The following is a 12,374-nucleotide window of genomic DNA, read 5'->3' on the forward strand; positions in this document are numbered from 1 at the left end:
CCACCCACAAGCTTGCTCACCCCCGCCAACTCCAGGCCCACCTGGAACTTAAGTGACATCAATGTATTGAGCTCCTGGGAGGCTGAGGCCCTTTCATTGTACAAAGTCAAAGATGTGGCAGGCTCCATGTGCAGCAGGTACTAAAGGTGGCTGTTGACTGGGGTCCAGTCAACCTTAGTGCTTTGGCTGTGGGACAACTTCTGGTTTTGCTGGGGACCTCAAGCGGCAGCAACATCATCTGCCAGGGAACCTGATGTGCTGGGGAATTCTTTCTGCTCGAGCCTCTTTTGGATCAGTCCTTAGTCGACCTACTCAAGGGAATCCTGGCACCTCAGATTATCACCACCATATAACACTAGGTGATACCAAAAATGGATTGTGACATTAATTGTGCAGTTAATTTATTGTTAATCCATCTCCCACAGAGTGTCAGTCAGTCTTACGGTAACAGTCACTGGGAAAACCATAAGGCTTCACATGGAATTTACTCTAAAAATATTGGAATGACATGCCTAAATTTTCACTTTTCACGTATGTACCACCAAAAAACAGAATTCTATGGAATTAGGAGACTGATTTTCATTAAATTTTCATTTCATTAAATATGTAACTCAAATAATGTTTAAGTTAAATTGACACCTAAGAACAACTTGTGTACCTCAGCTGTGAACAATTTTAACCACCATACACTTTTTGTGTGTGTGTCTGTCTTGTCTGTCTGTGAGTAGTGGGTGCCTTTACACGGGTCCTTCAGATGTGAATCAGCTAATAGTTGCGTTAGTTTGTACTGCGTTTTGCATTATTAACTGGAATAAATAGGTTATTTACACTATCAGAGTGTTTTGTGAATGTGCAATTCATATAGGATCAGTGTGTAAGAAGTACATGGGCAGCAGTGTGTAGTCATCATGCCCAGTGGGTGTTGTCACCTGTTAGCATGAAGTATTAAGGCAAAAATGAGCAGAGTACAGCACCCTGCACACCACAGGTGTGGCCTAATTGTTACCTCCCCAAAGACTCTTGTGCACGTTACCAAACTAAGTTTTTTTTTTTCAGTTGATCTATTTGTGGGAGTGTATTGACATTTTTTATTGAATAATAAACCTACTGTATGAACTAATAGATTTTGTATGAAAACGAATATATTTTTCTAATACACTGCAGTAGTTTTAATTGTACGAGACCCTGTCGTGAGCGCTCAGTTAACAATTGTGTTTTTTGTGATCACTAGCGAGTGGCTGCGCAAAGTCGGAGCGAAAAAAAAAATGGCTGAGGGCGTAATATTTTTGGATATGTTCAGGAACAATGTGGAGGCGTCTTGACCCGCCCCAGGGCAATGGTTTGAGGTCGGTGTGCCTGGCTTTTTTGTTTTTTTTTTTTTTTTTTTTTTAAATTTTTGTCGTTTGTACTGTTGTTTGGTGTGATTCGTTTATTTATTTATTTTTTTTAAAAACAGGAAAGGTTTCAGGTGGGTGACACTAGGCATGCGCAGTAGAACCAACATGGCAGCTTCTGGGGCTCACTCGCGAGTTGATGTCAGCTCGGGCAGGCGCAGTAGTGCCATCATGGCGGCACCTTTTCCGTCTCGTGAAGGTAGTTGACACAATGGAATGAAGTGTAAATACAAGGGATTTATTATATACAAACAGAACGGAAGCCGGATATGCTTTTGACTGCTTGTATGGGACAGCTTCATTGATTGCTGGAGGGTCTAGTTGGAGACACGATCATGTTCAGCGCTTTGCTCCAAAACACGAGGGTGCTCCTGCAGCATTTGGACGGGTATTTCCCCACATTCTCTTTCTGTACTAGGACGCTAGTGTCAAACAGTGCGCGGGGTCCTTCGCAACACGTGAATCCTCCGCCGTCGGGCTTAATTTCCGAGTTGTTGGACGATGAGTCCGAGGATGTGCAGGCAGGTAGGAGGACTAGGAGAACGGCGAGCGAGTGTTCGGTCCTGCTTTTCCCGGGGCAGGGCAGCCAGTTTGTGGGCATGGGCCAAGGACTGCTGAAGTACGGAAGCGTCCGGGAAATGTTCCGCGTTTCCCACAAAGTACTGGGTTACGATCTGCTCTCCTTGTGCCTAAATGGACCTAAAGAGGATTTGGACAAGACGATCCATTGCCAGCCTGCTGTGTTCGTCACCTCCCTGGCTGCCGTGGAAAGACTGAATCACGAAATGCCTCAGGTTTGTCTCCAGCGGTTAAGCTAGAGCCCTGGCTGGAGTGGAAACAGTATTTTTTTCCCTTTCGAAAAACATGCTTATGCTTCTGTTTATACTTGTGGTTGTGTCTGTGTCTCCTCTGTTATGGTGAAAGGGGTGGCCCGTTTCAGTCAATGTGTCGCGTGCCTCGTCTCTCAGATGTGACGCGGCTGTGACGTCACAGATTGGTGTGGGTATTTTTTTGCAGGCTGTAGAAAATTGCGTGGCTGTGGCGGGCTTCAGTGTCGGAGAGTATGCGGCCTTAGTGTTTGCGGGATCCATGGATTTTACGGAAGGTAGGATGCTTAGTTACCAATTACCGGCCATGCTATTAGTAAACACGGCAGCGTTTCAGCAAAAAAGCGTAGTGCCTCGATGGCTGCTCCACCTGCTGTTCGGTGTCTGTCATGTCGTTCCTGCAGCTTTGTATGCGGTGAAGGTGCGAGCCGAAGCCATGCAGGAGGCCTCGGACCGTGTACCCAGCGGGATGCTGTCGGTCGTTGGCCGGCCCAAGGCCAATTATAACTACGCCTGCCTTCAGGCTCGAGAGCACTGCTTGTCAGTGGGGATCAAAAACCCTGTCTGTGCTGTCGCCAGCTACCTTTTCCCCGATGGAAGGGTTATCGCTGGTCACCAGGAGGTACTAAGGCCTGACCTGCTACTCTCTTGTATCAGTATTCCTATACCAGTACCAAAGTTTAGGATTTTCACCTTCGAGAGATGTTGTTAGCGCTGGTGACTGCAGGTGTTTTCTTGTCAGAAGTTTCCTGTTGCTAAAATCAGTTGGGAGGCCACTGTAAAATTCCAGCCAACATTTCTGCTAGTATTAACTGAAACTCTGGTAATAGTACAAGTATTTGGCAGATCTTTGTATTCACCATCAAATGACCAAATTGCACAAAAAGTTCATTTAATCAATTTGCTTAAGCTGAATTAGAAAGGTTGCAATGTCCCAAACTCAGTCTGAGGAGAGTATGGCTGTTGGGTAGTGAGACCCCCTCTGACTATATTTCTGTCTCTGCTCTTTTTCATTAGGCGCTGGACTTCTTGCAGAAGAACTCGAGGCAGCTGTACTTCCAGCGTGTGCGTCAGCTGCCTGTCAGCGGCGCCTTCCACACTCCCCTGATGCAGCCCGCAGTGGAGCCGCTGCGCCAGGTGCTCAGCCAGGTGACTGTACGAAGGCCCCAAGTGGCGGTGCATGCCAACGTGGACGGCAAACGCTACGCTCACGAGGGCCAAGTGCGTCGGCTACTGGCCCAGCAACTAGTAGCACCAGTCTGCTGGGAGCAGACGCTGCATGCCGTGTACGAGCGGGCACAGGGTCAGGACTTCCCCTGTACCTATGAGGTTGGCCCTGGACGCCAACTGGGTTCCATGCTACAGAAGGTCAACCTGAAAGCTTTCCGGAGCTATGCACATGTTAATGTGGTTGCCCCTCAGGACTGATGGCAGTAGCATGCCACATTGTTTTGGGGCAGAATTGAGAAAAGGCATGTAGTCCATCTCATTCAAAATGTCTTTTAAATCATTAAAATATTTATATAATTTGGTGGTTTTCTTAATATACATGTGCCCACAGCAGTAGACGGTGCATTTATGAAACTAAATTTCATACCAGAAGGTTAGAGGAGGAGGGGAGATGCTGCATAAAAAGGATTTCTTTGGAGAGTAGTAAACATTGAGCAATTTCTGCGATACACATTTTTTATGCATATCTGCATTTATTGAAGCAAGCTAGCATAAGGACCTGATGGTCTTGAAAGCAATTTGAGACGGACTGATATTTTTATATGTTGTTTATTCATAGTGGCACAAATTTCCCCTCTCCATACTGTCTGGCCAACCTCCACAACTGGTACTCCCATCACAACTCCACACACAGGGTTTTTTTTTCTTTTTAATTATTTAATTATTTATCAGAAAGGTAAAAAACTTTCACTTTGAAGAAGAAAGACCAGCTCCCCATACAGAATCGTAAACAAGCCACAAAGAATAATTTCACTTTAAAAAAAATTTGTTTGGCCCATTTTTTCCAGCATTAGATCCAGTCTTTTATAAAAGCAGACTGTGAACCAGCCACAGGTAAATCAGTGAGCCAGCACTTCAGATTAAATACTTCATTTTTAAAGTACTGAAATATTAAATAGTAATTTTTCTGTTATGAAATTAAGAAAACAACATTGCCAGAGACCAGCTTCTAGCACTACCATTTTACAGTCTGCCACTTTCTATTGTCAGAAGTTGATCCAGACAGCAACCGCAACCAGCAGGCCCACCGCTAATAGCAAGCGAATGCTGCGAACACAGGAGACCTGTGGGGTGAGGAAGAGAGCAAACTGTGAGGACTCTTCATTGTACAAGTCTGGCATATATAAAGGTTTGAGCATATTCTTGTCCCATTTACCATGTCCTGGTGATACCCATTCAGGATAACAACTCATAATGGAGCAACTTGAATACGTGCTTTAGTGTTAATATGGAGTAAAAGTGACGCTAAACAAAAGGTAAGATGTTCTTACCGAGGCTGCGGAGCCGGTGGTGGCCTGGCCTGGGTGTCTGCGGACCAGAGGAATCCAGCCTCGGATCACTGTAGGCACTGCGTTCAGGTCCCAGCGGCTGGTGAGGATCCCACTGAAATACAGTAACGCGAGTCAGTCGGCACTAGGCCGTTCTTTCTGGATGTAACAAGAACCTGTCAATGAAACCATATAGAACTTCATCCAAAAAAATTTCATGGATTAATATATTCTGAATTCTGCATATGCATTTGATGTTTTTTTCCCCCCCTCTTAAAAAATACTTAAGTAAAGCTTATCTATGGTATCAAAATTAGGGCCCAACAATACTGCAGTTCAAATTTAAGGCAGATCTATCAGAGTTCCAGAACTATTTTGGAGTATGCACAGTATGTAAAAGTAATGTTTCCTCCTCAAATATATTTATCAACTTTCTGCATTATCATACATTTCAAGGTCGTATGTACTTTTATCTCCCTTCACGAAATACCTTTTTTTTAATAACATTTTTGCATATATTCATAGGAGTATGCAAATTTTTGGGTTAGTCCATGATAATGGGTTAAAAGCCAGCCAATATGGCGTAATCCAGGAAGGGAGTAAATAGACTGAACAACCCCTAACCCAAAAAGGGCGGTCCTAGCCAGGAAACGCGCTGGAGTGGCATCCGGGAGAAGGCGGAGCCTAGCGTGAACACGAGAGCTGCCCCGCTGCTGGTCGAGCTGGTCTCCGATCTCTGCCAGCTGCCGCCCGATGTCCCGGGCCACCCTGTAAGAACGCCCACAATAAACAGCCCAGGGACAGACACAGGTGCAAATGAAAGGCCTGGCCATTGCTCTCTCATCGTGGGACAATTTTTCTATGGACACGCTGTAATGATAGAGCTTTGCTCGTCTTTATATCTTCATACACAGTGCGCTTCACACAGAGAGGCGAACGGGGTAAGAGCAGAGTGACAGAGTGATGCCTTACCTGAAATTCACATCATACAGGAGAGTGCTCTGTGCTTCAGTGGAACCAGCCTGGAGACACGTTACCTTGCTGGGCTCCCTTGCTTGTGCGACCATCTTGTGTTCTGGCGAAAACAAGCGAGAGCACAGGGACACGGTGAAAAGGTCTTCACAAGGCATTCCACCCTGAAGCCAAGCAGTGAGCTATGGAGGTTCTTCAGTATACATCTTAAGTGCGCCTGTGTGTAACCGTATCTACCTCGGCACTTCCCTTTAATACATTTACAGTGTATCTTTACATCGATTGCATCCACGCATATAACTCTTGATGGGGTTTGGTGTTTACCGCGATCGTATGTCTACATGTTTTGGTGTGTATAAATGTGCTGGTATGTACATTAAGGTTTATGGCACTGTGACTCTGTGTGTGTGTCCATCCAGAGTTTATATGTAACGTGAGTCTCCATGGCTTATGTATTGTGTACCGTGTATGATATACATGACTTTCAGCCATCTGTGACTGTAACGTCCCAGTATCCCTGTGTCAACAAAGAGTCACCTGACCAGGGAGTGAGTAGGTGTGTTGCCGTGGAAATTAAACATCTGCTTGGTGCTCACTTCTCTGTTTAAAGATTACACTATTTTTGTGAGGTCATACAACAAAAATATTTTCACACCCATAACCAACTCTGAAACAAATGAGTCCTCATAAAGATACATATATTTTTTTTTTTAGACCATATATCCTTATTTGACTTGGGCCACCCATAAGAACATGCCTTCCTGTAAACGTGAAAACAACCTGCACTGGGTAATTATGTCAGTTGTTCCTTCTGCTCACGTCAGTTTCATCAATACTCTTACTTGTTTGTCCTGTCTGCCCGAGACAGATGGTTTGAATGCAAAATGTCACATGATCATTACACAAATCTAACACCATCCACAATTCCCCAAACACTGGCAACATGAAAAACTAAGGTTAGCTGAGATTACCAGAAGTCACTCAGAAGGCCTACAGACTGCAAGAGGAAACTATTTTACCAAACACACACACACTTTCTGAACCGCATGTCCCATACGGGGTCGCGGGGAGCCGGAGCCTACCCGGCAACACAGGGCGTAAGGCCGGAGGGGGAGGGGACACACCCAGGACGGGACGCCAGTCCGTCGCAAGGCACTCCAAGCAGGACTCGAACCCCAGACCCACCGGAGAGCAGGACCTGGTCCAACCCACTGCGCCATCGCACCCCCCTTTTTACCAAATAATGATTAGGAAATTAAATGTGGGACCTAGAACATGTGAGCCTCTACAACAAAGGGTTTGAATGAAAACATGTACACTAAACAGAGGGTTAAACTAGGAACATGCATGGTATCTTTAAACAAAAGTATCACCCCAAGTGACCCATAAAAGCATAAACTTCAAAAATGCTTGCTTACATTCCTACATCAGCTGAGCCTTGTGGGTCTTCAACAGCTTCCTGATCTCACATGCACATTACCCAGTACACTATCTATAATATTAATTATCTATAAATAAAATAACAGAAGCAGCACAATAATCACAGTTACAGTCAAAAGAGTCACCTTATCATCCAGACTTTGCCAACTGTAAGTGGTGAAGAACAGAGATGGTTTAAAACTGGAACACTGTTCAGTATTAAATACCTCATTAAAATGTGTTATTTGAAAAACAGAGATCATTTTTAAAAATAAGAGTAATAAATAGTATTGTTCCGAAAAAAAAAAATGAATTATTGAGAAAGCCGTTAAATCCATCTATTTATAAATTTTATGGAGTTATACTGGTTTCAGGGTATTTTAATGTAAAGCCAGGCGTAAAGAGTTAAAGAGCAGATTAGGGCAGGATTGGAGAAACTAAGTACTGCTTTCAGTGTGTGTGGTTTTGCTGTGTGCAGAGTCCTGGTGCCATGATCACACAACTCTAAGGGCTCCGCCAGAGACCAACTACGGAGAATATCCTCCTGCTGCCATATTCCCATAATAATAAATATAATTCCCGCATCACATCACTCACACGTGGCTCTTCCACGTCTGCAGCACTTTCCCACATCAGCTCACCCCGCGCGCGCGCGCGCACAGGACAGAAGTTCGCTTTCGGACACGTAACGCGCGACCCTCCGCGCCGTCCGCTGCGGGGAAGCGCGAGGCGAACAGGTGCAGCGCGAGGCGCTCAGTGTTTGACAACAAAGGGGCGCACAGGTGCGCTCGACCGACGGCGCGTCTTATCTTACCTACAGGCTGCTGTGCTGAAGATTAAAGCGAACGCCGCCCTGCAACGACATGATTAACGTTTAATCTGCAACTTGGGGGTCCATCATCCAACATATTAACACTTATTTTTGGGAAAACTTACAGCAGCGTCCTTTAATCTTCTCGTTGGCAGGTAAGCGATACCGCGACCACGCCCGGATCTCTTTCCTCCAGGAAGAGTCGGGAGCGCGCACTAGTCTCGGTGCCGCCAGGGGGCGCGCTCTACACCAAAACGCCGAGGAGCAGTGCTGTCATCCCTGGCGGCGGAACATTAACCAGCTAACCAATGTCGACAGCCGCTTGTGCCGAGCGGGGTCGCGGCGAGTCGGAGCTTGTCCCAGAAGCACAGGGCGCAAGGCTGGAAGGGGAGGGAACACACCCTGGACGGGACGCCAGTCCATCGCAAGGCACCCCAAGCAGGGCTCGAACCTTAGACCGCACCAGCTAAGTCCGCTGCGCCACCACACACGCGGAATATTAAGCTAAATCTAAAAATAATCAGTTAACATCGAAATATGTAGCACAATTTTCTTAAGACTTTTCTACTTGTTTCTTTAAAACGTGAAGAAGCAGAACGAGCACGAAAACTCACCTGTGACTGTGAGCGCCTTTCAACATCCTGTGAGGCTCCGTGTTTGATGTCTTAACCCGGACGCTCATTACATATGGACCTTTTTCACTCCATGCGCTTTTTGCTTTGTTGCGACCGAAGAAACACCGCTTGACTTATGAATACCTTATGATTGTAACAGTCAAATGTGAAATAACGTGCATCGCCTCTGTCTAATTAACGGGGCTCCACGGCGCCTCGATCCCGCTCAGTCTGTGTGTGGAGTTTGCAGGTTCTCTCCGTGCCTACGCGGGTTTCGTCTGGGTGCTCCGGTTTCCTCCCACAGTGCAAAGACATGCTGTTTAGATGGATTGGTAACTTTAAAAGTCAATCGTTGTATCTGTGTGAGAGACAGTGACAGAGGGAAAGTGTGTTTCATTGTATGGATGAGTGACCTGTTGTAAGTAGTGTATCTAGCAGTCACCTTGGTGAATAAGGTATGTGGGCTGATAACACTACATAGAGTTCATTTGAAGTCACTTTGGAGAAAAGTGTCTGCTAAATGAATGAACGTAAACACATGAAATGAAATGTGTTTAAATGTTCCTGAAATATTTAAAACAAATACATTTCTTTAAACTCTCTTCGTGTCTTTTGGATCAAAACTTGAACTAGGCAATACAACAGTAAACATGTGGGGCCTCTTTTTCAGTGCAATGTATTTGTTCCGCTTACATTTTCACATCTTACGACTCATTACAACAGCATATCTCCTGAACTCGTTTTAATGACAAAACAAGCAGCCCGAAACACAGCGCTGGTTACAATGGTTCATTTAACCACTATGCCACCTGCTGGCATAAATTCCTAACCTATTCCATCACAGGGCCCGTGGTCATTACTGGCCTGTATAAGCACAGCCGGAGCGGGAACACTGCTGCCCCCTAGTGTCTGACTGCAGACTCGCTGCACTGGATCAGGCCTGTTTGTCCGCTATTTATATGGCATCTATAGTGCTCTGGAGGGCACGGTGGTGCAGCGGATTTGGCCGGGTCCCGCTCGCTGGTGGGTCTGGGGTTAGGGTCCCACTTGGAGTGCGTCCCCTCCCCATCCAGCCTTACGCCCTGTGTTGCTGGGTTAGACTTCAGTTTGCCGCAACCCTGCTTGGCACAAGCAGCTTCAAACTGTGTGTGTGTGTGCGTGTGGAGTTCATACTGCCCTGAGGGTAAAAGCTGTGTGCTGAAAAGGGCAGAGCTAATGAATAGTTGTAATCACACACACACATTGTCAGAAACCGCTTGTCCCAAGCAGGATTGTGGTGAACCGGAGCCTAACCGGCAACACAGGATGCAAGGCTGGAGGGGAAAGGGATACACCCAGGATGGGATGCCAGTCCATCATAAGGCACCCCAAGCAGGACTTGAACCCCAGACCCACCAGAGAGCAGGCCCAGGCCAAAGCTGCTGCGCTACTGCACCCCCCTGAAGAGCCCTCATGAACAGTGTATTTAACCTTTGTTGAGTGGAAAATGTTTTTTTCTTTCCAGAATTATTTTGTTAAAAAAATAAATGTAAAGAAATTATTATAATAAAAGATACAAATCTAAGCCCATGAAATAAAGTATTGTGGTAATTGTATGTAGGTCTATGTGCTATGGTTCATCAAGGAACAAGCAACATGTTCTCTCAAATGTTCAGGCAAGCCTAACATGTCCCCACCCAATATTTGAATATTACTCCAGAGGACAGTTGCTTTTGATTTTTTGGCCACCCTAAACACTGTATCCAGAAAGGTGTTATGCTACTGCACACACGTCAGAAAGGCACTGGAACTTTTTCCTTATATTTTCAGATTTGTGGCCGCCTCCAGGGACAAAACAGTCGCAAGAAATGACTCTCCAGGAAACAGGGTACCGTTAACTACAATTTAGCTGCAATTTCAGGTTTGTACAACAGGCTTTTTGCAGTTATGTCATCATGTGTGCTTGTCGGATATTGAGGAAACCGAAAAATATCAGCAGTAATGCTCTATGAAATTATACCCAGCCTTGCTTTGGCATTGACAGCATTTCCGCCTGTGTACTACTTGGTAAATAACAATAAATTCATGGTAAGTAACAGTACTGCAGCAGGAGGGATTAAAATTCAGGATCTTCATCTTCAAGTAACAGCCTAACTACTGTGATACCCACTGCTATGGGGAGTGTCAAGAATATGGGCTTTGGAAAGGGGTAGGAAGGAACGTCTTCCTTTGTGGGCTCACACACCCGGAGCGCTTCTGGCTCACTTCTTCCCGCCTGAGCTCTGGGTTTCGGATGAGTTGTTCCTCTCAGCGGAATTCAGTGTGAGCAACGTGTCATGGAGTAAATGGCCTCCTGTGTGTCAATATCCTCAAGTTTGCTGAGTAAGTTGCTCTTGAATGGATTTCCTTCATCCCAAGATGTTCATGTGGCGAATGTCTGACAGTGAGTGTGTCTGTGCATGTGTCACTGGACAGTGTTCAGAATGTGATGTGATGTGTTTGTTTATCTGTGGGTGGACAGTGTTTCCAGGGCTGACAGTGTGTGAGGGAGGAAGTGTGGTGGAACGGGAACACTGCTTGGAAACAGTGTAAAACCTCCGCTGAAAATAAGGCACAGCATTACATCAACATCCCCTTTGTGTGTCCAAGGGATTCCCTAATTTGTTTTTAAAGGAAACCAGAGGGGCAGGGGTGGAAAGGGTTGGAGGTAGACTAATGTTCCATACTTTTAAGGGCAACTGGTCACTCCTCAGGCTCAGATCAACAAATGTATGGAATTGTCTGGGAGTGGTAGGGGGTGTGGTGGCGCAGTGGGTTGAACCGGGTCCTGCTCTCTGGTGGGTCTGGGGTTTGAGTCTCGCTTGGGGTGCCTTGCGACAGACTGGCGTCCCGTCCTGGGTGTGTCCCCTCCCCCTCTAGCCTTACGCCCTGAGTTGCCGGATTAGGCTCCGGTTCCCCGCGACCCCGTATCATATGGGACAAGCGGTTCAGAAAATGTGTGTGTGTGTGTGTGTGTGTGTGTGTGTGTGTGTGTGTGTGTCTGGGAGTGTGTGGCAGTCACCCCAGTCCTCACATGAAAAGAGGATATGTGAGGTGAGACATTTCAAAGAGGACCTGTCTGTATCTAAAAAAGTAGGGGGAGGGCATAGTGGCTATATATTTCAATTTTACCTACAGGGATGCATCTACTTGTTGACTTGTGGATCACTTGACGTGGACCAGACTGAATACTGTCTGCAAGCCTCAGTGGAACTCTAACGGAAAGTGTTTAAAATGCCACATGATCATAACACAAATAATGGATATGGACCTGTTGATAGACAAATGTTCCTCGACCCCTCTGAAATATTTTGCTTCGTGTTTGGAAAAAAGAGGAAGTGATAAATGAAAGTCTTCTCTTTTACGCACCAACAGCAAACAAAAAAAAAATCTGAGACATTAAAACAATCTTTTATCCAGAAGTGTCACCTAGCTTGAACTGCTTCAGTGAAGGGTCCAGCTGTATAAATGAGCGAATTGTAAAATGGGTGAGCTCTGCAAATCATTTCTGGATAAAGACTGAGGACTTCATCTCTACATTTTAAAGCTTTGATGAGAACATAACAACACACTTCGACTCCTTCCCCGCTTAAGGTACTCTAAGGTACTTCACAGAAACCTGCAGAGTTTGCATGTTCCAACATGGTTTCCTCCAGGTGCTCTGGTTTCTTCCCATATTCCAAAGGCACGTATTTCAGGTGAACTGGTGACTCCAAATTTCCCTTTGTTGTGTCTGGGGCAGCGAAGAAGCATCTCATCCAGGGTGTACCCTGCCTAACGCCCTATGCTTCTGGGATAGGCCCCAGACCAGAGAAACCCTC

At 45.8% G+C, this 12,374-nt stretch overlaps 1 protein-coding gene across 2 annotated transcripts; it reads left to right on the forward strand.

The window, feature by feature from the left end:
* Nucleotides 1–1,510: 1,510 nt before the first annotated feature.
* On the forward strand, nucleotides 1,511–3,689 carry mcat (malonyl CoA:ACP acyltransferase (mitochondrial)). 2 transcript variants are annotated; one of them, XM_018747599.2, is made up of 4 exons: nucleotides 1,511–2,188; nucleotides 2,412–2,499; nucleotides 2,626–2,843; nucleotides 3,239–3,689. In XM_018747599.2, the coding sequence occupies exons 1-4, from the start codon at nucleotides 1,730–1,732 to the stop codon at nucleotides 3,647–3,649; spliced, it is 1,176 nt and encodes a 391-aa protein (XP_018603115.2). In that variant the 5' UTR covers nucleotides 1,511–1,729; the 3' UTR covers nucleotides 3,650–3,689. The 2 variants fall into 2 exon arrangements, with proteins under 2 accessions (XP_018603115.2, XP_018603114.2); XM_018747598.2 differs by having other exon boundaries at nucleotides 2,412–2,843.
* The last annotated feature ends 8,685 nt before the right edge of the window (nucleotides 3,690–12,374 follow it).

Source organism: Scleropages formosus, chromosome 2, assembly GCF_900964775.1.
Source record: "Scleropages formosus chromosome 2, fSclFor1.1, whole genome shotgun sequence".
In the NCBI taxonomy this organism is placed as follows: Eukaryota; Metazoa; Chordata; class Actinopteri; order Osteoglossiformes; family Osteoglossidae; genus Scleropages; species Scleropages formosus.